Source organism: Melitaea cinxia, chromosome 22 (assembly GCF_905220565.1).
Source record: "Melitaea cinxia chromosome 22, ilMelCinx1.1, whole genome shotgun sequence".
Taxonomy (NCBI): Eukaryota; Metazoa; Arthropoda; class Insecta; order Lepidoptera; family Nymphalidae; genus Melitaea; species Melitaea cinxia.
In genome coordinates, this window is record NC_059415.1 from 3,794,355 (window position 1) to 3,819,848 (window position 25,494).

At 37.3% G+C, this 25,494-nt stretch overlaps 1 protein-coding gene across 1 annotated transcript in view; it reads right to left on the reverse strand.

Annotated features, from left to right (window-relative positions):
* LOC123664682 (protein Wnt-5b-like) overlaps window positions 1-25,494 on the reverse strand; it is a 72,572-nt gene that overhangs the window by 45,461 nt on the left and 1,617 nt on the right. The window contains exon 2 of the mRNA XM_045599191.1: window positions 17,717-17,918. Coding sequence (XP_045455147.1) covers window positions 17,717-17,832 — 116 coding nt within the window. The 5' untranslated portion in view covers window positions 17,833-17,918. The remainder of the gene's footprint in view (window positions 1-17,716; window positions 17,919-25,494) is intronic.

Sequence of the window (25,494 nt, forward strand, 5' to 3'; positions counted from 1 at the left end):
CTACTTCGCCAATGCGACGCGGATAACAATTCTGATCTGCAATAGATAGCCTTACATTGCACCTATCTGTCTACGTCACTTGTTTTAATTGGTATCAGATAACACCGAAAATATAATCGATAATTTTTCCTCATATTAACAAATTTAATTAAAACAATAATGCCAATAAAGTCGATTACAAGTCAATCAATCTGAATGAAATATTAAATATAATAAACAAGAGTTTACTATGTGTAAAGGTTACTTCATAAAAGTAATTTTACTTTTTCATTATTTTCTCGTGTGCTTGTCTGTGCAGCCAGTGACAGACACAGAAATTTATTTACCAGAATTGAAAGAACAAAATGATGCCAGTGATAAAGATATAAATGGTGTAATAAAGGGATTGCTTTTTGGTACTGTTAAGAAATATTTCTGTAAAGTTAATATGAAAGAAGGTGAAGGTGAGTTATCAATGTAACCTGTCAAATATTTTGAAGTTATTATGTACGTTTTTTTTTATTGTTACATAGAGCAACGGTGAGTGTTTCTTCATAGTGACGTATTTGGGAGTTCCATACTTGAATGTCCAAAGGGATTCACTACTCAGACATCGTTTTACTGGAATAGTTACCAATAATATGAATAAAATAAAGTTAAAACTCAACATAGTTACAATAAATCCTTTTTTTAGTTTACACGTCATTTTTAAATATTTGTGTAGGTAATTACGATAATAAGGAATCGTTTTAAGTTATATGTAGTATTTAGTCAGTCAGTCAGTTCAGCCTATCGCAGTCCACTGCTGGACATAGGCCTCCCCAAGTTCGCGCCAAATATCCCTCACCCAGCCTACACCGGTAATCTTACGTAGATCGTCGGTCCAACGGGCCGGAGGACGTCCCAAACTGCGTTTGCCAAGACGCGGTCTCCACTCCAGGACCCGTCTGCTCCAACGGCCATCGGTCCTGCGACACAGATGACCAGCCCACTGCCACTTCAACTTGCTAATTCTGTGGGCTATGTCGGTTACTTTCGTTCTCTTGCAGATAATCTCATTTCTAATCCTATCTTTGAGAGAAACCCCAAGTATAGCCCGTTCTATTGCACGTTGAGCGACTTTAAATTTGTGGACCAGTCCCTTCGTCAGTGTCCACGTCTCGGCTCCGTATGTTAACACAGGCATGACGCATTGCTCGAAGACTTTTGTCTTCAAGCATTACGGAATCTTCGAAGTGAATTCGAAAAGATGCAGTATTCAATGTTCTTTCATTATATAATATATATGATATTTGTATGATTATATAGTCATATCTATTTATAAATATTATTTTACGTCGCCAACGCCGTCTCTATCTTTTCTTTATCTATTTCGGTCCTAATTTGATAAATGTTTAAGATTAATTGAATGAACGTCAAACAGTCATTTAAGCATATAGGTAATAATGTACGAAGCCCGTCTTATCGCTAAGTAGCAATCTCTTCCAGAAAACCTTTATGACCAACCAATTAGCTATGGTATCCGTTGATCATTATGCTGAGTTTCTTTGCCACATTTATAGCATGGAAAAAAAACGCCGGTTGCTTAAGATATAAAAAGTAATGTTGCTTTCAGAATCTGACTTTCTATTATACGGAACAAAGTCTTGGACGTTTCCTGCACAAGACGTATCACTTACCCTGGAGTATCCTTCGAAAAATGTAAGTTAATCTTTAATCCTTAGGGTTTTTTTTTAATTTCATTCATAAATGTTGAATTAATTATATTTAAGGTAAGGTTAGATGTAAATTTTACTATCCTCTTACACTTGAAAAATGTTAGTTTCCTATATTCATGTGTGTGTAGTCTGACGATAAGTTCATAGAACTAGCTAGTGAAGACGTAACGCTACCGGCTTTACGAGAAAATTGATATTGTTACGTGTTAGGGTTCGAAGGATTTGGAGAGAAAGACCTGCTGACTCTTTTCAAGACTTTATTCACTAGCACTAGGTCCAACACAAAGCACTAGGTTTAAACACTAAGCACTAAGTTCAAACACTAAGCACTCACGATGTCCTCAGTCGTAGCCAATGTCGTAGGTTTCGCTGGTACCACTCTTGATCACTAGTTTTCACTCTTGAAGTCGCCTCGAAGATCGCTCAAACTGAACTGTACTCGCTCGCCTCGCTGCGGCTATTTATATCGGCCGAGACGAGGCCCAGACCATTCTGGAAAGTTCGCGCATGTACCCGGTTTTCGAGACTATACTTCTATATAGTTCCACAATAGTACCTCTAACGCCATCTAGTATTGAGTAGAGAATTTCATGTTATCGCTGTCTTTGTGTGGTTTCGATGGTTACCGCTAGATGGCGCTAGTTTCTTTGTGTGTTCGTAACACTACTCCCCTCTTAGAGATGCTCGTCCCGAGCATCGTTGTTACTGCCATGGTAACGCGCCAGACGGTCTATGTGTACCACTTTGAATGTCCCTCTTGGTTGCTTTTGAATCCTGTAAGTCACATCATTCAGTCGGGTAACCACTTTGTATGGACCCTCCCACTTGGTCTGCAACTTTGGAGATTTCCCTTTCCGGCGGGTCGGGTTATGCAGCCACACCAGTGACCCTTCCTTGAAGCCGCTCGTGTTCGATTTCCGGTCGTATCTGGTTTTCATGTTCTCACTTGACTGTAACCCATTTTCCCGAATCAAGGCGTGTATATAGCTCATTTTTTCTCTTAAATCGCTGACATAGTCTTGTACGGTATTTGGTCCCTCCGGTGCCCCTCCAGTCAATAGGTCTACTGGTATTCGTAATTCTCTACCGTAATTGACATACGCCGGGGTAGCTTTTATGCTCTCATGCTCGGCGGTTCGGTACGACAGAAGGAAGAGCGGTATATACTTGTCCCAATCTTTTTGTTTATCGTCTACCAATTTCGCCAAATGCCTCTCAAGGGTCTGGTTAAATCTCTCAACCATTCCGTCAGACTGTGGATGATACGCGGTGGTCCTCGTCTTATGCATGCCCAAAATTCTGCACACTTCCTGGAATACTTGCGATTCGAAGTTCCTGCCCTGATCGGAATGGATTTCTAGAGGCACGCCAAAGCGACATATCACTTCTTCGACTAACTTAGAAGCGACTGTTGTAGCTTCTTGGTTTGGTATGGCGAACACTTCGGGCCATTTGGTGAAGTAGTCCATTACGACCATAAAATACTTGTTTCCCGATTCCGTTACAGGAAATGGTCCCGCTACGTCAACTGCAATTCGTTCCCACGGCGCACCGATGTTATACAACCGCAGATTCCCACGGCTCCTGGTCTGTGGTCCTTTTACAGCAGCGCAAGTAGTACATTTGCGGCACCAATCCTGTACATCATCTCGACAATGTAACCAGTAAAATCGTTCTCGCACTTTTGTTAACGTCCTCTTGACACCTAGATGACCTCCTGATACGCCATCATGTATTTCACGGAGAACATCTGGTACTCTTGTTCTTGGGACAATTATCTGAAGGTGGAACTCTCTGCCGTTAGTCTTCTCCCATTTCCGGTAGAGTATTCCGTTTTGAAGTATCAGACTGTCCCATTGAGCCCAGTACGCCTTAGTGACAGCGCCAGTGGGTGCAACCTCACTCCAGATTGGTTTTACGTCACCCCGTTTCTTCCATGTGATGATGTGCCGAAGGTCGTCATCTTTTTCTTGAGCTTCCCTCATAGCATCATTCTCCCAGATACCCAAAGGACTTGTTCTTGTTAGCTTTAATGTGACTTCATTAGATTCTTGCTTAACACAATGTTTGCAGTCTTCCGAACACTGCCTTCGTGAGAGTACGTTGGCATTCCCATGCATCTTTCCACTGCGGTGTTTCGTCTTGAAGTCATACTCCTGATCCCGGGCAGGAGGCGAAGCCCTTTGCTTCTTCAGCTCCTCTATTTGTTCCTCGATCTTTTTCATCCTTGCTATCTGGGTCTTCTTTTGCGGACAGTTGAGCTGAAGATGGCCCCTCTCGCCGCACTTGTAGCACATGACTCCAGAACTTTTCCTCGTAGGAGCCTTAACTACCTTGACTTCCTCAGAGACCTCGCGGATCTTATGGGTCTGCCGTATGTCATGGCGAACAGCCTCGACCTCCAAAGCATGTGCCAATGCTTCCTTTAACGACGTATGGTGACGAAGCCTCACTGCAGCTCTGACCTCCAGGTCTTTGATTCCGTCGACAAATGCTTGAACAATATTCGTGTCTACCATCTTGGTGTCTGCTCCTGGGTGTGCCTTCCTGACGAGTTTCTCAATTTCCAACGCCCACTGTTGTAGTCCTTCCTCTGAGCGTTGGACTCTGTCACGCAGTTGGGCACGGAACACGTGCTCCAAGTGTTGCTCCCCGTATCGGGATTCAAGTGCCTCCATCAAGTCTTGGAACCCGTTTCCTGTATGTGGCAGTGTTTCCAAAACCGACAAAGCTTGCCCTCTGAGCGCAACAGTGAGAGCGGTCAGGCATTGCTCTTCCGTCCATCCGTTGGTAGTAGCAACAGTCTGGAATTGTCGACGATAAGCGTTCCACGAAGTAGTGCCGTCGTATGGAGGCACTTTCACTTTTGCTCCTTGCCCCACTCCGGTAGTTCCACTAGACATCGTGATTCTCATGGTTTCAAGGCGTACTACTCTCTTCTGTAGTTCAGCGAGGCCGGTTTTCACATTTTCAAGATCCAATCCTAACCCGGTAACTCGTTTTTCCACTACGTCGACATCTTTTCGAAGCTTAGTCACCGCGTCACTAACATCTTTTACAGCCCCAAGCGTTTTTTCTTGGAGCTCTTTTTGTTGCTCTTGTAATTCTTGTAAAGCACCACGAATTTCAGCCTTTTGTTGCTCTTGTGATTTTTGCAAAGCACCACGAATTTCAGCCTTTTGTTGCTCTTGTGATTCTTGCAAAGCACGAATTTCAGCCTTTTGTTGCTCTTGTGATTCTTGCAAAGCACCACGAATTTCAGCCTTTTGTTGCTCTTGTGATTTTTGCAAAGCATCACGAATTTCAGCCTTTTGCAGCTCCATTAATTTAATTAAACTTGCTAATTGAAGAGCCACTTGAGAGTCTGTAGAAGTTACGGTGTCACTGGTGGGCGCGGTAAGGTGGACGGGTCCGGTGGGCGGGGCTTGATACAAAGTGGGCGGGGCCTGAGCCTGAGTGGGCGGGGCCTGAGTCCGAGTGGGCGGGGCCTGAGTCCGAGTGGGCGGGGCCTGTGTCCGAGTGGGCGGGGCCTGAGCCTGAGTGGGCGGGGCCTGACTCGGAGTGGGCGGGGCCTGGTGGGCGTGGTCAGTGGGCGGGGCATGATAGGCGGGGTCAGTGGGCGGGGCTTGGTCCACGGTGGGCGGAGCTTGGTCCCCAGTAGGTGTGGCCTCCGCAGCTCGTTGCGCCCTTGTCCTGACGCCCTTGACGTCCTTAAAGTCTTCTCTCGGAGTTAATGGCATCTCCAAATCCCACTTCTGACACCAGTTGTTACGTGTTAGGGTTCGAAGGATTTGGAGAGAAAGACCTGCTGACTCTTTTCAAGACTTTATTCACTAGCACTAGGTCCAACACAAAGCACTAGGTTTAAACACTAAGCACTAAGTTCAAACACTAAGCACTCACGATGTCCTCAGTCGTAGCCAATGTCGTAGGTTTCGCTGGTACCACTCTTGATCACTAGTTTTCACTCTTGAAGTCGCCTCGAAGATCGCTCAAACTGAACTGTACTCGCTCGCCTCGCTGCGGCTATTTATATCGGCCGAGACGAGGCCCAGACCATTCTGGAAAGTTCGCGCATGTACCCGGTTTTCGAGACTATACTTCTATATAGTTCCACAATAGTACCTCTAACGCCATCTAGTATTGAGTAGAGAATTTCATGTTATCGCTGTCTTTGTGTGGTTTCGATGGTTACCGCTAGATGGCGCTAGTTTCTTTGTGTGTTCGTAACAATATAAATATCGGAGAGAGCTCATAATAGAACATTTTTTTTCTTGTTATGAAAATGTTTTTTCCGTGTTATACCACATAGAATACACACGCAGTATTAATAATTTGTTTTTTTTTTTTATTTTAGCTCAAAAATAACAAGTTCTTTAGACTCGACCACATCTTGACAGAGTTCAAGGTACTGTTTTTCCTCGATGGTAATGACGGCAGAGGATTTATTTCTGAGGGAGGAATGTTACAGGTATTTACAAGCGTTCAAATCAGATCATAGTTAAAAAACCACTCACCAATCATTAAAAAGATGTTACGAAAGAATAAATTAATGAATGAGTCTTTGCAATATTATCCTTTTATCTCATACATCTCTTTAAAATGAGAGAATTGAAAATTATTACAAATTTTCTGTAGAATTAACAAATTCCACAGAAAATAATTGTTTTTCCACGATAAAAAGGGATTCCAATTCAATTTTAAATAACATTTCTTACCACACTAGTATATCGCTGATTGCTATAAAAATTATTCATATAGAAAATTTTCGTCGGTACGATTTTTATTGTATAAGTTTATATATTTTACAATTTCCTAACTAACAAAAAAAAAGTTGGAACAAAAGTTTTAGTGTTAATTTTTGTCTATGTCACTCGGTGACAAATAACATTCTCCTGATAAAAGAATTTTTAAAATTGGTTCAGTAGTTTCGTGTTTATTCATTATTACAAATCGTTAAAAATTTTAAATTACAATTTTTTTTGTTAAAGTTTAAAATAAAGATAATATAGATGATATGAGGTTACTGATTATATCAAACTTTTTATTGTTTTTTTCAGAAGAACATAAAATTGACATTCGAATTCAGAAACATCACTAGTCTATCGTACCAGTTCTACTTGTACGGTATCCCAACGAGCTCCTACACTGAAAACAACTCAAAGAATTTTTATTTATGTTAATAAATATCTTAAGCAATTAATATAAGTATAGGCTTTGATTTTGAGTTTGATGAAGTAGAAATAACCAGTTACTGCACTTTCGATTTTTGTAGGGGTGTCAAATTTTCACAAATTTTTTTATTTATTTTCTCAAAGTATACTGTATTTACATTAAAAAAATTTGCTATTGTACCCATAGTACATTTGAAGACTTTCATTACTAATTACACCAGAGTTTATTAGATAATAGAACTAATTACACCAGACTTTCATTACTACTAGGGTGGCAAACTAATGCTAATAATGATGTTCGCCTGATGGTAAGCAGAAACCTTTCAAAGGACGCCATCATGCCACCCCTGATCCTCTCCAGGAGCTCTGGCTTACTCACCACAAGATCACAACAGTACTAGAGGAGAGCAGTGTTATTTGGCTGTGATCTGAAGGCTGTAAGGTTTATAGTCCAGTCGGTTTGGTCCGGATTTGAAAAAATTTGCTACTATACTATATTTTTACTGTTGAAACGCAAACCCAAATTCTTCGTTCATAATGATTTAAATTCTGAAGTGACTTTACATTCACCGTCACATTTACAATATTAAGAAGAACTCGTAAAATGTTTAATTTATGGGCAATTATGTGTAGATATTAAAACATGGGGCGGTCTTAATACTTTAGTCGTAAAATATAATGTTTATAATTATTAAAGTTAAGTTTAATTTAAAATAATTACCATTTTTAATGTGCAGTCCTTGTGGGTCTCCCCACCGTGCCTCGGAGAGCACGTTAAGCCGTCGGTCCCGGTTGTTATCATGTACACGATACCCTGATAGCGATCGTTACTTACAGTAGGGAATATATCCGCCAACCCGCATTGGAGCAGCGTGGTGGATCAAGCTCTGATCCTTCTCCTACACGGGGAAAGAGGCCTACGCCCAGTAGTGGGATATTACAGACTGAAGCGTACCATTTTTAATGTCAATTTTGTATATATTAATCTTTAACGGTATGTATTTAAGGGGTTAGCCCCGGGACCCGGTGGTCTGAAATTTCGAAAAATCTTTTTTTTTTTTAATATTTCAAAAGTATAGTATTTCAAAAGTATACAGTTAAAATTTGGTGATGATATTTTCAGTATTTCAAGTTGTAAAACTTATTTAAAAGGTCAGCGCAAATGCAGTAGGTGCTTCGGTTTCTTTACCTGAGTTGTACTAAAGGGAAATATTTTAGTTTTGAGAGCTGAAAAAACTGGAGAAATTGAAGAGTTCAAAAGGACTAGGATATATTATATGGTGCTCGAATAACTGATTAATCGTAAGTATACGTTCAAATCCAATTTTCTTGAGAATTTCCTTGACTAAAATTTTAAGCGCGTTTATTTCAAAATTACTTTTTTCTGCCTGGCGAGCGGCAACAACAAAACACAAACTACTCGGTGGACTCGTTTCAAATTTTAATATGCTATTTAATATACTAACTACTGTACTAAAGAATGTGGCTACGGTACTAAAGAATATAGCCACCCCCTCTCTTCCCGTGGGTGTCGTAAGAAGCGACTAAGGGATAACACAGTTCCGCTACCATCTTGGAACTTAAAAAGCCGACCGGTGGCGGGATAACCATCCAACTGCTGGCTTTGAAATACACAGGCCGAAGACGGGCAGCAGCGTCTTCGGTGCGACAAAGCCAGTACTGCGGTCACCAACCCGCCTGCCCTGACTATGGGCAAAACACATGAGTTTACGTTATTTTTGGCGTAAACTTGTGGAGGTCTATGTCCAGCAGTGGACTGTATAGGCTGTAATGATTTAATATACTAACAGCTATCGCAGGACGAAAAATAATATGTTTTCGTTGAATATTTTTGGAACGAAGTTCCTTCGGCAGGCTTGACATTTGGCTAGGCGACCGAACTGAGAAAAATGTGATACTAAAACCGTAAGAAAAACATATAACGGAAGTGACGTAATATCAGTCACACGACTGTATAATATGACGTTTGTAAAACTAAAATATTACTAGTAAACTTTTTAAATTATTTATGTAATTTTATACTGTCGACAAAAATAAATGAAGACATATTTTTTTATTTCACTTAATAGTTTGAATTATTATTATTATTATTTTGTTTGATTTATTTTATTTTACGGTATTTTTTCTCTCTAAAATACTAAATTTCCTAAATACTTTTATGTACTTAATTAAAAATCAATCAACAAATTTAAAAAAAAATCAAGAACTAGAAAATTATATAAAATTCAACATTTTTTTTCAAATTGTGTTGCTTCTATTATTTTTTTACATGCAAAAGGTGACTAAAAAATCGAAATTTTCGAACTACAAATTTCAACAATCCGCCGTTTCTTCAAACATTTTTTTTTAAATATCTCGCGCCACCCTGGTTTTTTTTTAAAAGACTAACGTCACATACATAATTACTTTTAAAAACTTTTTTTTTGTTTGTAATACTGACTTTTGTATACTTAAATAGTAATAAAAGAGTCCTTTCAAAGTTTCAAAAGTTTTGGTTGTTATTAAGATATATAAAAATAAAAAAATAAATGTAAAAAGTCATGTAATTCTGAGCTTCTAGACCACCGGGTCCCCTTATGATATAAGTAAGACCAACCTTCAATAAGTTTCCGGTTCGTAATATTTCATCCAACATTAATCCTGCTATCGAGAATTTGATAAATTTAAATTTTCTTTAAATATTTAGCTCAACATTATCTATCAGTATAAAAACAGACTATATTATCAACACTACAGCGTGTTTTTTATTTATTTTGTAGGTAGTTTTTATACGTGACAAAATAAAATAAAAAAACTTGACAAGTACTCAGACCGCAGACCATAATAAAAGAAAGACCCGTAAAATTAAAACAAACACTGCGAGTTTACAAATTTATGATTTACGTTAAAAATTAAATTTAATATAATTTAAAAATTCGACATAAAAACTTTACCCTGCTAATCGTAAATCTCATAAATTCGTTTTTATTATTTCATAGCACCTGAGGCTCAGTCTAGACGTGTAATAAAACCTAGGCACATTGCAGGTCGATACTACTTTTGGCGGATTACACGAAAGAGTTTGCACCTGCCTTGTAATTAATTAGCGGTAGAACTTTAAAAGATTTGATGGTTTAACTTTTAATATTACTTTTTCAATTTCAAACATCAGGAACATTTTTTAATGTATCCACTCAAATTGAAATATATTTTTTTAAGTTGTAGTGGATGAATACTTGATGTCATTACAGTTTTTCAAATATAAATTCATTAATTAAATTTAATTAATTCAATTTACATAATTTTAAGAGGCAGAATTAAACCTCAGTACAAATCGACTCTAATTATTTATCTATCTTTATATATGGTATATATACCGTGTATATATACCATACCGTGCATTTAGTAAAAATCGGTTATTTTAAGATTACAAACAGACACTCTGATTTTATTTATTTGTATAGCTAGTCTATAACAACAGAACCTTAATAATGTTCAAACTTATAATTTAAATTAATTATAATCGAATTTCGACCACTAAAAAGTTTCAATTATCTTCTTGAATATCTTAAAACAGAAGACAAGGATTAGTCCCTGAAGCATATATACATCTTAGCTCAAAATATTTGGTAAATTTTGTTGTACGTCAAAAATATTGTAAGAAGGTAGAATATTTTCATAAAACTCACTTAATCACATTAAAACATTCTTTATTTTCGTTACAAAATCAGTTTTGACAAATTTATTTATATGCAGGTACATAAATCGTTTTCAATATTGAAACTTTACATAGGACTCAAATTATTTTTTATATTCCTTATTAAATGTATTTTCTATTTTGCACGCTTCCAAGGAGGCTGTGCTCTAACAAAATTATAAAAAATACGGGAAGCGTCTACCTTCCTACCTTTCCTTCTAGTTATCGTTTGTAATCAACAAATTCTACCTACAACGCTGCCTGGTTGCATATTTTACGCCTCTACTCAACAGATGGCATTGCCAGTACCCTATATATTTTTTTATGTATGTTCGGGGATGATTTCGTCGCTTATGAAAGGAGATTTCCCAAGTATGGCACTATGATAAGGAAACCAGAATCTGATTATTGAATCTCATAAAAATTGAAAGAAACCCTCGAAAATCGTAGTGACGGCTAATGCGTTTGTTAATTTGTTTCGTCTACTTACGTTGTATTTACTTGTCGATACAATTGAAGGCCGTTTTTTTTCGTTTGCGAGCTAACACAATTATTTTATTTTTAAATAGGTAAAAAAGGAGTTGATTTCTATTGACTATTTTTGGTGCTCATTATAGTCCAATAATATTCAGGAATCGGAAAATACACAAGAAATCTATAAAATGTATATTATTATTAAATTGTAAAATTACGATTCAAAGTGCTTTTTACCTTACACACACACACACACTCAGCCTTTAATATCCCACTGCTGGGCACAGGCCTCTTTGGGATCAGAGCTTAATCCACCACACTGCTCCAATGCGGGTTGGCGAATATATTCCCTACTATGAGTAACGATCGCTATCAGGTGTACATGATAACAACCGGGGCCGACAGCTTTTTGATAATGTTTCATGAAAGATTTGAGATTAGATTGTTGGTTGTCTGGAAAGGTTGTCTGGAAGAAATCGCTTACCTAGCGATAAGACCGCCTTTGTGCATAATATTGTTTTGCAAATTTTATTTTTAAAGATGTATGTTATGTTAGCTTGTAATATGCACAATAAAGTATATTTCTTCTTCTTCTTAGATTACTTCTCGTGGATATTAATATGGGGAAGATAATTAATATTAATTGTAGACTTGTTTCATTCAAATCACTTATTTGATGATACAGACCCCAAAAGGTAATTATTTTTTTACACACACATGTACGTATTCGAAGCTACAAATCGTTTGATTGAAAACGATAAGCTTGTAAGCATATTTCAAGCTATACATATCATGACGCGCATGTGTGTCATCGTAGTAAAAGATAAATACAGCTCATGCCCAATAATACAGACTTAAAAACGTCCAGTCGTCCGTGACTCAACGGTTCGTTTAATATACTACTCATTTACATGTGCAAACGGCACAGCTTTGACACTTCAAAAGCTTACTTTTTAAGTTTTAGTTGGTAGTATGAAAGGGGAGGGGAATTCGTAGAAATGTCATTATAGTCCAAATTATTATTTGATTATTTACTAAAAAAATGACTGGCAACAAACATAATACATAATCCCGTGCATATTCCGTTTTAAATATAAATTAAGTATTTTTATCTGATTACACTAAGCGTTTCTAAAGAAAGAGCTTAAAAAGTTGTATAGTTGCTACAGCTGATTGTACTACCTATTTTGTTTGTGTTGATTTACCATCGTCTTTGCGTAAAGGTACTTTGTCTATAGGAAGTTCTATTTGTAATTCTTGGGCTTCACCTACTTGGATTTGTAAGGAAAAGTGTTTGTAACATCCCCTTTGTACTTTGTTTAAATTGATATAAATTAAAATTAGTCTCGGAAAGGTATGTACGCGCACAACTTCTGAACGACGGAACCAAATTGTTTTTTTTTTTATCTTCGTTTTGTGGTTGTGTAAAAGAAAATTATAAAAAATTCGAATTTAATATGGAATTAAAGCGGCACGAAGTTTGCTGGTTCAGCTAGTCTTATATAAAACCAATTACCACTTTGTACTTTGATACAAACGATGATTAATTAATCGCTACACTTGCGCCTTTCATTAAATACGTAGCAATAATTCTTGGACGCAATACATCTGCATACAATAAAAATCAGGTTTGTTTACAACATTGATAAATACAAAGGCTATACGCTTGTTTGTGTGTGACCCAAGGAGAAAATATTATATGCCACATTTAAAGCCTACTAATTAAGTTGAATATGTGTGGTACTAGCCGGCTGATCATTGTACGACCCCCCAACGGTAGTCCTTACTCTACCATCAGACAGATTGACGTGTTCATGTCTAGAGTTGTATAGGGTTTTTTTCTTTCTATAGTAAGATCAGAAAGTCATAAATAGTAAAGCTATTAAAGATATGGTACATAAGTTACAGTTACTGTTTATATATACTCCTCCCGGCCGATTACGGCCACGGCGACTGCATTCAACTCCGTTTTTGTCTTTGGTGTGCTCGCGCGTGGCTTATGTAGCCAATTTTTTGTGTAAAAGTCCTCGCACACTGCGGACACGCTAGCACACCGTTAACATAATTATAGCTAAAGGTCGCTGGTGGTCGGACCTTTAGTTCATCTCGCTTGGCGTCCAGCTCATAGAGCCGCCTATCCTCAAAGTTCTGGACGCTAGCTTTAACTAGCGCCCTCCACTCTGTCCGTCCGGCTGCCTGCTGCTCCCATTGCAGCGGGTCGATGCTGCAATTTTTCATATGTCGCTTGAGCACATCTTTGTACCTGAGGAGTTGACCGCCATGCTTACGCTTGCCTTCCTCAAGTTCCGAGTAGAAGATGCGCTTAGCGACTCTTTGCTCCGCCATACGCGACACGTGTCCGCACCACCGAAGCTGACGCCGCATAAGATAAGCCTCAATGCCATCCACATTGGCTCTTCGCAGCACTTCGGTGTTCCGTACACGATCAGACCATCGAATATTGAGTATTTTACGTAGACAATTGAGGTGGAATCGGTCGAGCGTTTGTATATGACGGCGGTACACGGTCCATGTTTCGGCAGAGTAAAGAATATTGGGCAGCACAACAGCCATGTAGACGGAGATCTTAGTCGCCAGCCTCAGATCATGGGAGCTGAAGACTTTCGCATCCAACTTGCCGAACGATGCAGCAGCAGCGCCGATTCTGCTGTTGATTTCCGCATCTAGGTCACATTTAGATGAAATTGTGCTCCCCAGATAACGGAACTTGTCGACCTGCTTCAGCTCCTCCCCACCGAGTTTTATAACCAGTGTCTCATGACCTTGTATGTCTAAAGACATTATTTCCGTCTTTTTGACACTGATTTTTAAACCGAATTTTCGGCACGACTCGTCGAAAACGGACATCAGCAGCTGCAGGCCGTCTGGGGACTCTGCAACAAAGCATAGGTCATCGGCGTACATCATTTCGGTGATCAGAGCATGCGACACTTTGGTGCGGGCCTTCAGTCGAGTCAGATTAAATATACCGCCGTCCGTACGGAAACGGATGCGGACCCCTTCAGAGGTTAATTGTATGACCTCCTGTACTACAGCTGCAAAGTACAGCGCGAATAGTGTGGGTGCTAAGACACATCCCTGTTTCACCCCACAGGTAACTGCGAAAAAATCGGACTGGTCATCGTTGACAGCGACACAGCACTCCATGTCGTCATGCAGAAGTCTCAGGAGCCTCACAAACTTCTCTGTACACCCGATCTTCGCAAGTACAATCCAGAGGGCTTCTCGAGGCACACTGTCAAAGGCCTTCTCAAGGTCAACGAAGCAGAGGTATAAATTACGACCTTGCTCTCTGCTCTTCTCCTGCAGTTGACGTACAGAGAAAATGGCTTCACACGTACCTCGTTCAGGTCGGAAGCCAAACTGGGTCTCGGGCAAAAGTTGTTCAGAAAGCTTCATAAGACGGTTAAGTAGTACACGGGCAAAAACCTTTCCGGGGACCGACAGAAGTGAAACACCACGGTACGAATCGCAATCGGACCTGTCACCCTTGTTCTTATATATGGCCCTTATGCGTGATACTTTAAAAGTAGATGGGACCTGTTCTTCTTTCCACATACGATCAAAGTGTTCCCAGATAGCCAATTGCAACTCATCACCACCGTGCTTAAGCAGTTCTCCTGGTATAAAGTCAATGCCCACCGCACGCCTATTTTGCTGTTGATTGATGGCAAGAGCAATCTCCTCACACGATAATGGCTTATCCAGCTCAGTAAATATTGGGAGTTGAGGTAACGAACGAATGTGTTCCAAGTCAGCAGCCCTGTCTACATTCAGCAGAGTGCTGAAGTGTGCCGCCCAACGTTCGAGTATTTCCCCTTTGCTTTTAAGAAGACCTTTGCCGCTAGCAGGCTTAATAGGTACTTTTGCAAAAGGGGTCGTACCTATTAGCTTTCGAACCTCACCATAAAACTCTCCAACCTGGTTAGTGTCAGCGAGCCACTGAATGTGATAAGCCTTCTCCCGCCACCATTTATCCTTTGTTTCCCGAGATAGTCGCCTAAGCTCCAGGTCACTTTGTCTGATCTCCTTAGCGCTCGCACATCGGTTTGCTCCACGGTGTTGTCGGAGAAGACGTCGGTGTTTGCCGATCGCCGCCATCAGGACTGCGTCATTCTCATCAAACCAGTCCTCGGACTTTCGGACTTTTTGACCTAAAGTAGATGTAGCGGTATCTAGAATATGAGAAGACAGGGCATTCCAGTCATAATCAACTCGGCGAACATCTTTGCTGAGAGATGGTAATCCAGCGGCCAAAGTGCGAGCATACTTTTCCCTCGTCACAGGATCCTTTAGCCCGTCCACGTTAAAACTCGCATATGGCTTAGGTTTTCCAAATCGACGAGGATGCTGGAGTCGGAGACGCAGCTTAGTAACAACAAGCCTATGATCAGTCCAGCAGTGGGCACCACGCATTGCGCGGGTGACTTGGACCTGGGAAACATCTCGCTGCCGCACGATAGCGTAATCAATTAGATGCCAGTGTTTAGACCTTGGGTGCATCCAGGTGTTCTTATATTTAGCGGGAAGCCTGAACATTGTACTCGTGATGGCAAGTTGGAATTGTGCGCAGAGACTCAGTAATAGCTGTCCGTTGCTGTTCATGCACCCGACCCCATGCCTACCCAAAACCTTGGGCCATGCATCGTAGTCCCGTCCGACTCTGGCATTAAAATCACCCATCAGAAGAATCTGCTCTCTAGGCCTTACGCTTTTGATGCATTTTGCAAGTTCCTCATAAAACTTATCTTTAATATCATCAGACTTGTCTAAGGTAGGTGCATAGACGCTGATGACATTCAGATATTTGTCATTTCCAAGATGTAGACGCAGTGTGGTAACGCGATCCGAGATGTGAATAGGACACTCTTCGAGTTGCTTGACAAGCCTGTTTTTGATCGCAAATCCAACGCCTGACCGTCTCGGTTCTGAGACAGCGAGTCCTTTCCAAAAGAAAGTGTACCCGCCACCGTGTTCCACCAGTTCCCCTTCTTCCGCTAAATGTGTCTCGCTGAGGGCTGCCACATCTACATCGTAGCGAAGAAGTTCTCGGGCAACAATTGCGGTTTTCCGTTCTGGGCAGACATTTATATCGCGATCAAGGAGTGTACGCACGTTCCACGCGCCGAAAGTCATATTTGTTGTTTTTATATGCTGGTTGCGACGTCGACCGCGAATTTATCGATGCGGAGGCAGCCACGGCTGCTGCCGTCCTCAAGTGGTAGGGAGAGCAATTTTTAGGGCACCTTTTCTAGCCCCCTCCCAGGCTGAGCAGGGAAAGCAGTGCTTCCCTGAATAGGGCTGCTTTGTCACTCCAGGTGCTGCCGAACTCCCTCTGTCTCCCTATGTCAGAAGCAGAGCGACCACGATGTTTTAGAAACACCCCTGGAGCCGCCCATGTGCAGGTCTCAGACAAAGCCCGCTCTGCATCAAACCGGACCTCTCTACCTCGACCCATCGCCATGGGACTTTACGAAAATCGGAGTCCTTACTTCCGGAAGCAGTCAAGTGCGCAGGAGATATTTAGGTGCACAAACGTTTGCGCAAACGCAGGTGCACACACTCGTCTTCCCCCTTCTTTGTCCGGTGGAACGGAGAGACCGATACGACCGGAGAAGGGTTCCGATGATGTGTCTGGCCAATGGTAACTCTACGCCCTCTACCATCGCCCTAAGCCGTCCACCAGGCTTTGCTATCCCGCCGGGTCCACCTGTCTCGTTGCATATCTGCTGTGAGTTGCCTTCCCCACCGAGATAGTCTTTGTATGTCGAGCGGGAGGGAGCCGCTGCAAGGAAATCAGGAAGGAACGGTTTGGATCTTTGGAGTGGATAAGGGAAGGGATACTACTGCCTCGGATGAATGCGATTGAGACAGTAGCAGCTCGGGGAGCCGGGGTCGCGTACCCGTATAACATACCACAACTGCCGGGCAGGCCAATTGGGATGAGTATCCCCTGACGTTACTGTTTACTAAATATATAAACATAAATATGATCTTTTAACTCTAGATATTATTACCGAGCGCTTTACAATCTTTCGACATTTTACAATATCACTATATAGGTTTATTTCCTGTGTTTAATGATTTTCTTCAACTTGTTACAATTCTCCTGACATGCTCTATAATTTCTTATTATTTAAAATCAAAGTAGGTATTAGAGTTAGCACATTAATATTCACAATTACATGATACGATAGAAATATTACACCGAATAATATAGAAATTAATATTATATTAGGTACAACCTTTTATTTACAAAGACATTATATTATTGTAGGTTAACGCGATCACTATTCATATTTAAATTTATATTTTTTCGGGTGCTCACCACATGTATTGTTTTGTTAAGGTCCCTATATTTTGCCAATGTTTCAATCGCCATGATCACGGGGAAACTGAGGGGGGGGGGGGGGGGGTGGTAAGTAAGCACCCGAACAAATATAAATTTAATAATGTAAAGACATTTTTTAAAAGAAATGATTGCCATTAAAATTTTGCAAACAAAAAGATTGCATATTACTCGATAAAAAAGTGATAGTTTTGTAATGAAATCAGACTGAGAATGAATGAATGAAATATAACACTCGTATTTCAAAATTATCACATGGGGTTCGTAAATTTTTTTTATTAAAAAGTACTATACAGATACTCACAACCAGCTTCCATTGGTCCACGGCTCACGTCTTCTCCTCTTAGGGTTCTCAGCGGACAGTATCCACACCAGCGCAGCGAGTAGTATCAGAAATCTAAACACGGTACTGGACGCCATTTTGTTTTTGGTTTATAATCACTAATTTTTAACGTCACATCTTAACATTATCACTTCTTTAAAGCATACTGAATATTTTTAACTCTCTATCATTGTCGAACATAAATGAAACTGTTAAATGCTTGGTTTTTTTTTCTCTACCTATCTTTATCAAAGAAAGAGTACAGAAATTTATATATATAAAAACAAATTGCCGAAATGTATCTACGTACATAACATCCGAACGACGGCACCTAATTGAACAATTCTTTTTACGTGTTTGTTACTGTCGCGACGAGATTTCTATAAAATAAAATTTAAAAAAAGATATATTCACGACAGAAAACTATTACAGTACGAAGTTCGTCAAATAGTAGTTTTTTTTCGTTGCAAGATTTCTTTCAATAATATTAAGAAATTAACAACTGAGATTGAACTATAAAAAATTTACAATGCAGGTATGGTTATAGGTGACCTTAATTACACTAAGGCTTAAAGATTCATTGACCTGAAACATATTGTTTATTTTTATACATGTAGGGTCATTGAATCATAATTTGTTGATCATTAAATTTAATTAATAGTTATGTTTAATTAGTTTTTAGCTTAACACGCCAAGGTAATGTTTATGATTGCAATTAACAGACTTAAATTTTAATAAAAATACATCCCCTTTTAAAATTTTAATATTTATTATTTTATTAAAATTAATTTATTGCTTATGCTTAATTTATTTTAATATAGCAGCAGGTATTGTAACAAATGCTAGGTGTAATAATTATTTAATTTCTTATTCTAAAATGTATTTAAAAATGTGTGAATTAGAACCTAATAATTTTATTATATATTGTATAAAAAGAAATTACATCTGTAAGAACAATATTCTGTTTTTCTGTTACGCAATATTCTTTGAATCTACTTCATCTACTTGTTAAATCCGATTTTTCGGAAAGGGGTATGCCCATACGTGGTTTCCTCCTTCCACGTCGTTGTGCCTAAACCAAATTAATATTAAAAATTAAGTTTTTAATTTACACTAGCCATTGTAAAATACTTAGCCATAACTTCGACGGATAAGAATCCACATATTAAGCAGTAATTTATTCATTTCCGTTTTACTCGCAATTCCCAAGTATTTTTTGTTATTGACATTTGAATCCTCAGTATTGCCATTTTCGTACGAGCGTATCGACTCACCAAAGTATAATCGATACTCTTATATTTATTTTATTAAAATATCGAATTGGCAGTTCATAATAACATGTTAAATAATAAAGAAAATCAATTTTTATTTGATAATTATATGAGTTTATTTGATTAATCTATCTGAAAGTATCCTGTTTTAGTGTTTTGTCAATCATAATCGATTAATCGATCTACAACTGGCAACAATGCGACATTCACTTGAAAGATGTCAAATAAGTCAAGTGTGAAACTGTTTCGTTCCACGTGACATTGGCGAAATGATATGTGTCAAACTGACACAACTAAAAGCCATTAAGCAAAGAACTGAACTGTTTCGTTTTACTGACGTACCTAGAGTATATGCAAACTGAAGCATTAACGTACTTGCATTCAGATCATATTCAAACATTTACAAATAGTTAAAACTTCAAATGTAAATAAAAATACAAAATGAATGAAGAGGGGTAGAAAACCACTTTTGTTGTAACTTTTTTTTTCATTTTACCCGTCGAGCTAGAGAAACAGCGTTTTTTTAATTAAATGTACACTAAGGAACCTACAAAATGTTGTAAATATCATCATGGCACAAAATTTTTCAAAGCGAAACTTAAGTCCATACTGCGGTGGGCATTCTCCTTTGCATTAAAAAGCCAATGGAAATTATATCTATAAAAACATCGTGCTATGAGTCACAGGAGGGTAAGGATAGGTGTAAGTTAAAGGTAGACCAGTTTCAATGATCCATATAGGTAACTTTGAATTTGCTTACTAAATATAGAATTTTGATGTAAACTCCATACAAATCGTATCAAAAACCTATCGCTAGTAAGCAAAACCAGGGATTTTATATTATATTATTATAAAATAAATAAATAAAATAATAATAATATTCTTTATTGCACACCATTAAAAGATACAAACATAATTGTGTTTGCTCGCAAACGAAAAAAAACAGACTTCAATTACGTCGTAGTAATACAACGTAGATCGACGAAAAAATAGTCAAGTAACTACGCGTTATCAAAGATTACTCAAAAAGTAGTTATCAGATCTCGATAAAATTTATATGTGACCACATGATAAACATCAGCTTTCGATTAAATTAAAAATGATTAAAATCGGAAAAGTTATTGCGGGTTTTTGAGAGTTTCCGTCGATTTCTCTGGGATCCCATCACCAGATCCTGGTTTCCTTATCATGGTACCAAACTAGAGATATCTACTTTTCAACAAAAAAAGAATTATCAAAATCGGTACATCCAGTAGAAAGTTATGCGGTATAATACAACGTAGGTCGACGAAAAAAGCGTCAAGTAAAAACGCATTATTAGATATAACTCGAAAAGTACTTGTTAGATCTCAAATAAATTTCAATGGGACCAAATGACACACACCACCTTTCGATCAAAAATTTTTTTGTCGAAATCGGTCTACCTAGTCAAAAGTTCTGAAGTCACATACATAAAAAAATACAGTCGAATTGAGAACCTCCTCCTTTTTTGGAAGTCGGTTAAAAAGTAGTACAATTAGAGGAAGATGTACAAAGGCGGTCTTATCGCTAAAAGAGCGATTTCTTCCAGACAACCTTTGGGTATAGGACAGGGCATAGAAAAAAATAAAAATAAACGCATCACACTCAACATCTACATAACCAATACAAATGTTTGTCGTGAGCGGGGATCGAACCCGCAAACGCCAGTGCAACAGCCAAAGTTGTGATCTCTGCGCTAACGCGGCGTTTCATTATTGAAAACGGCCGTCATACGTAGACAACTGGAAACAGAATATAAATTATAGGCGGACATTGTCACTGGTTCGAAAGTCACGCAGATAAGTTATTAAAAGATATGATTAAGTTACTCACGGCAGCATAGATGAACTAATCTGGATGAAATTTTATACTACGCTAAGTTATAGACTAGTTCCTAGTTCCTGTGGTGATGATATCCACGCAAAACAAGTCACGGACAACAGTTAATTGATTACTACAATGAACATCTAATTAATACAAATGAAATAATAAAGATGATATAAAAATCTCATAATTCTGTAAAATTAAATCGTGAGACGGTCTGTAATTAGAGGCTGGTCTTTTTTTTCTTAAGTTAATTATTTGAACGAGCCCCGGCCGACTTGAAGATAACTTATTTTTTTATCTTTTTACCTGAATAGACTTAATCCTCTTTTGGGATTATGTTCAAAAGTAATTGGATAAAAAATATAAATGATGTTCGACTGTGCCTGTTGAATCGTCGGTATTTTGCGTTGAAATAGCAAATTGAATGAAAGAGTAACTTTTGAGTTGTTTTCTCTCTCTCTCTCATCGTAGCTTCCTATGTGATGCTAATAAAAATATATTATTATCCATTATTTTAAATATTTATATCATTATCTATTATTTCATTTATTTATTTATTATATATTCTTTGTTTTACATCATTGTCTTCCATGAAAATAAAGCAACTGATAAAAGAAGATATATGCAGCTTACACAGAGTACAGCCAGATTTATATATTTATTGTTTTTTTTTTTTTTTAATACTACAAACGAGCCTAACAAGCGTACACTCCATCTGATGGTTAGTTGTACCGTAGCCTATAGACGCTATATCAGGAACATTGAAAGCGCGTTGCAGACTCTATCTAACCCCTTACCTTCGACGGAGCTCTGGCCACCTTACTCACCACGATAACACAACACTACTTGACAGCAATCTGTAATGTTGTGGTACTCTCCCAGTCGGGCTGCTACAAATTTTAAGCTAGCTATTTCTTGTTTTACCTACCTCAATAACTTTCTTGACATTAATAGATACATATAATTTTATCTATTTATTTATACACGAAAATAAGTACGTTTTACGATTTATGCATAGATAATTAATGTAATCATAAACTGCATAATATTAGTTATAATGAACACCTGTGCGGTGTAAATATTCATTTCAATATTATGACAAAAATATTTATATCCAAGTAAGTAGTTATCTAAGACAGTCGTGAGCTCAAATGTATGGAATGTAATGGAGTTGCTAAGTGTCTGGCCTTCAAAATCGTAATATTATGGAATCATTTACCCTGCAAAGTTATATAACAGTTGGTGAGTATACCATAATAATAATAATAAATAATAAAATATATCCGCCAACCCGCATTGGAGCAGCGTGGTGGATTAAGCTCTGATCCTTCTCCTACATGGGGAAAGAGGCCTATGCCCAGTAGTGGGATATTACAGGCTGAAGCGTAATAATAAATATCTACACAATACACACACAGTCATCTGTTCCTAAGGTAAGCAACTTAATGCTTGTGTTATAGGTAACAGCCGACGGTATAGCTACATTTATTTATTTTTCAATAAACTTACTCATAAATAATACATGTATAAATATATCAATAAATATTTAGATTTCACCCAGACTCAGGGTGGGAATCGAACCCACTACCCTCGGAGCAGAAAGCAGGGTCGCTACAAACTACGCCAACGGGCTAATTAAAATAATTACCATAATTTGTTACTAGAAAGGTATTCAGTGTCTGTTATAAATTATGCTTCTCGAGAAGAATAAACTTTACTACACATTTATAAGAAATATTTTTACCTAAAAATAAATAAAATAAGTGGTACACTCAACAACCTCCAGTAAGATAAAGTTTTGTGTCGGGTGTCGTACACGACACAAAAACAAACAGTAAGATCAGGAGAAATATTTGTGTGGCCCACACAAACATTTGTCAAGTAGTCTGTATATTAATAAATCTAGTGAAATATATAAAATGAACAAATCGCAATATTTCTTTGTGATAATTGTCAAGTAAATAGAGCACTACTTGAAACCCATCCAGTAATTTTACCCTGATATCTGCACATCGGCAGTGATCTATCATTTTGTTTATATGGAGAATTTATTTGAACTCTGTTGAAATCTATAAAATCCACAAATAAAAAAATAATAGTAATAAACATAAATAAATTAAATTCACAGATTTTCACACACCATTTTTTTTTTTTTCAACCGTAGTATAAATATTAAAAAGTAAATTGAAACCATGTATTGGCAAAAATTTAACTTTAAAGTTTTATACCCACTGAACCATCTCGCCTGCACATTTCTTTATTATTATTAAAAGGAATTCATTATACCGACCAAAGATTAAAGTCATCCCCTATAATTTCAATTCCGACACAATAGTGCCGTCAAAAGCGTTACTAATTTCTCTATGGATGAGAAAAAGTAACATTTAAAGCGTACGACACGACTCGGACACGATATTTTATTTTATTTATTTTTTTTAGTTTAAAAAACTATTGTGTATATTGTAAATGTTTACACTGTTGATTGTACCGAAAAAAAAATTGAAATATTGAAGTTATCAAATTAAAGGTAAGTTTTATTTTAGATAAGTATCCTTTTGTTAAATTAAAGTTTGTTTAATTATTATTTTATATGTAACGTATTAAAATTAGGCTATTTTTATTGTTTATTTCAGTTTATGAATATTATTTAGTATACTTTATTTAAATTATTTTACGCACTTATACAGAAACGTCGTGGAGTATAAATAATTTTTGATACGGAATAATGGTTGTTTCGTTCCTTTTATTATTAAAATTAGTTTCAAATCTTTATTACGTCATACTTACGGATTTAATTTGATTGGATTTTATTCACCGTCCTTTGTACTATTTATTTAAACTATGTTCCCCCTTCGCGATTTTACCCGCGTGACCTCCGATCCTGTGAAAATGTCAGGATACGATGTAGACTATTTACTTTTCTGTATTTCCAGCTATCTATATACCAAGTTTCATTACTTTCGGTTTAGTACTTTTTGCGTGAATGGGTAACAAACATTCGTGTTTATAAAAAAACGAGTGTGCTTTAGACCACACAAATGAAGTAAAACTTCTTTGGGTCCAACTTCGTTGGTATGTATATATGAGAAAAAGAGAGAAGAAAAATGTGTGCTCGCACCTCTCTCTCTTGCCCCTTACCTCTCTTTCTTACAGTAATATACGAAACGTATCTTTCTTTCTATCTTCACTAACTTACTTCTCCCTCTCAACTTACGTTCGCGTCGCCCGATCACACTTTTCGTAACGATCTCGTCACGCTATCTCCAGCTTACTAGCTGAACCCTGCAGTTTCACCCGTATTTTTTCCGAACCCTTAGGAATATGGGGTTAAAAAATAGTTTGTGTATTATTCTGTATATCCAGCTTCTATGCACCAAGTAGTCTTGTGTGAAAGAACAATAAATAAACATCCATCCTCTCAAACTTTCACATTTATATTAGTACTAAGATAAGATTCATATTTCGTAAGATGTATTCAATATATAGTCTATTGCTTAAAATAATAATATGTTTTTTGTTTTTTCTTTTAAGTAAATAATTTTTGTGTCATTTAAAATTACATATATACAAGATAAAGAAGCGATATATTTATTATATTCTTCGTACTAAATGCTGTCACCAATAAATCAAGAAAGTTTATTAAACAAGTCACGTTGAAAGTGATATCGAATACGTAGTGATGTGTTGTCCTTTGGGTGTAAAAATTAAATCTTAATTATTACAAATGCGAAAGTTTACATAGATATTAGATGCATATAACTTGCTGCTCTACTCACAGACAACGCAATAGTAGAGACGACTTTAATAATTCTAATAATTATAGCTAACGAAAACAATATAATTATGATAGATCAATGAAATAAAACTTAAATAAATTAAATAAGTTATTAAAAATAAATTAAATAAATTATTAAAATAGGACAAATCAGATCCATTCTTGACAAACTTGGTTGATTCGTTTCTCAATCAATTACGCCTCAGATCTGGATGAAATTAGGCTCAGAGGTAGGTTATAGAGGTAGGTAGCGTCTGGAATAGCACAACGTTTTTATCCCAAAAAAGTGTACCACTGAGCTTTATTTTTTTTTAATAGACGAAGAGATCAACATGGTTTTGGTATAAGTTGTACATAGTTTAAGGGGCAGAGAATGACATAAATATTTTATTCTCAAAAAATCACGATTCTTATGGGATATTTATAGAGAGACGTTATTATTATTATGTATGTAATTTATTTTTCAAATTTGATGATATTGTGCAATATTATTTCTAATATATACACCATAAACTGTTTTAAGTTTTTTATTTACTATTTTTTTGGAAATTTGTTCGTTTTTCAAATGTTCTTTTTTTTTTTTAAACAATAATCTAAAGCTTGACTCTTTACAACATTATTATTTCGAGATAAAACGAAGAGAAATACAGTCAAACATAATGTTACAGTTACTTTATATGTATTTAATAGTATTATCCCGCACTATGCCTTCATATTAGTTCTTAATATAAATCCAAAGCATTCTACGAAGAAAATAAGTATCATAATAACGACCATCAGAAATCGTAAATCCTTAAACGAGTAAAAAGAAAGAACTACTTTGTTTTAAAATTAATCATTAGAGATGCTACGAGTATATTGTGTGA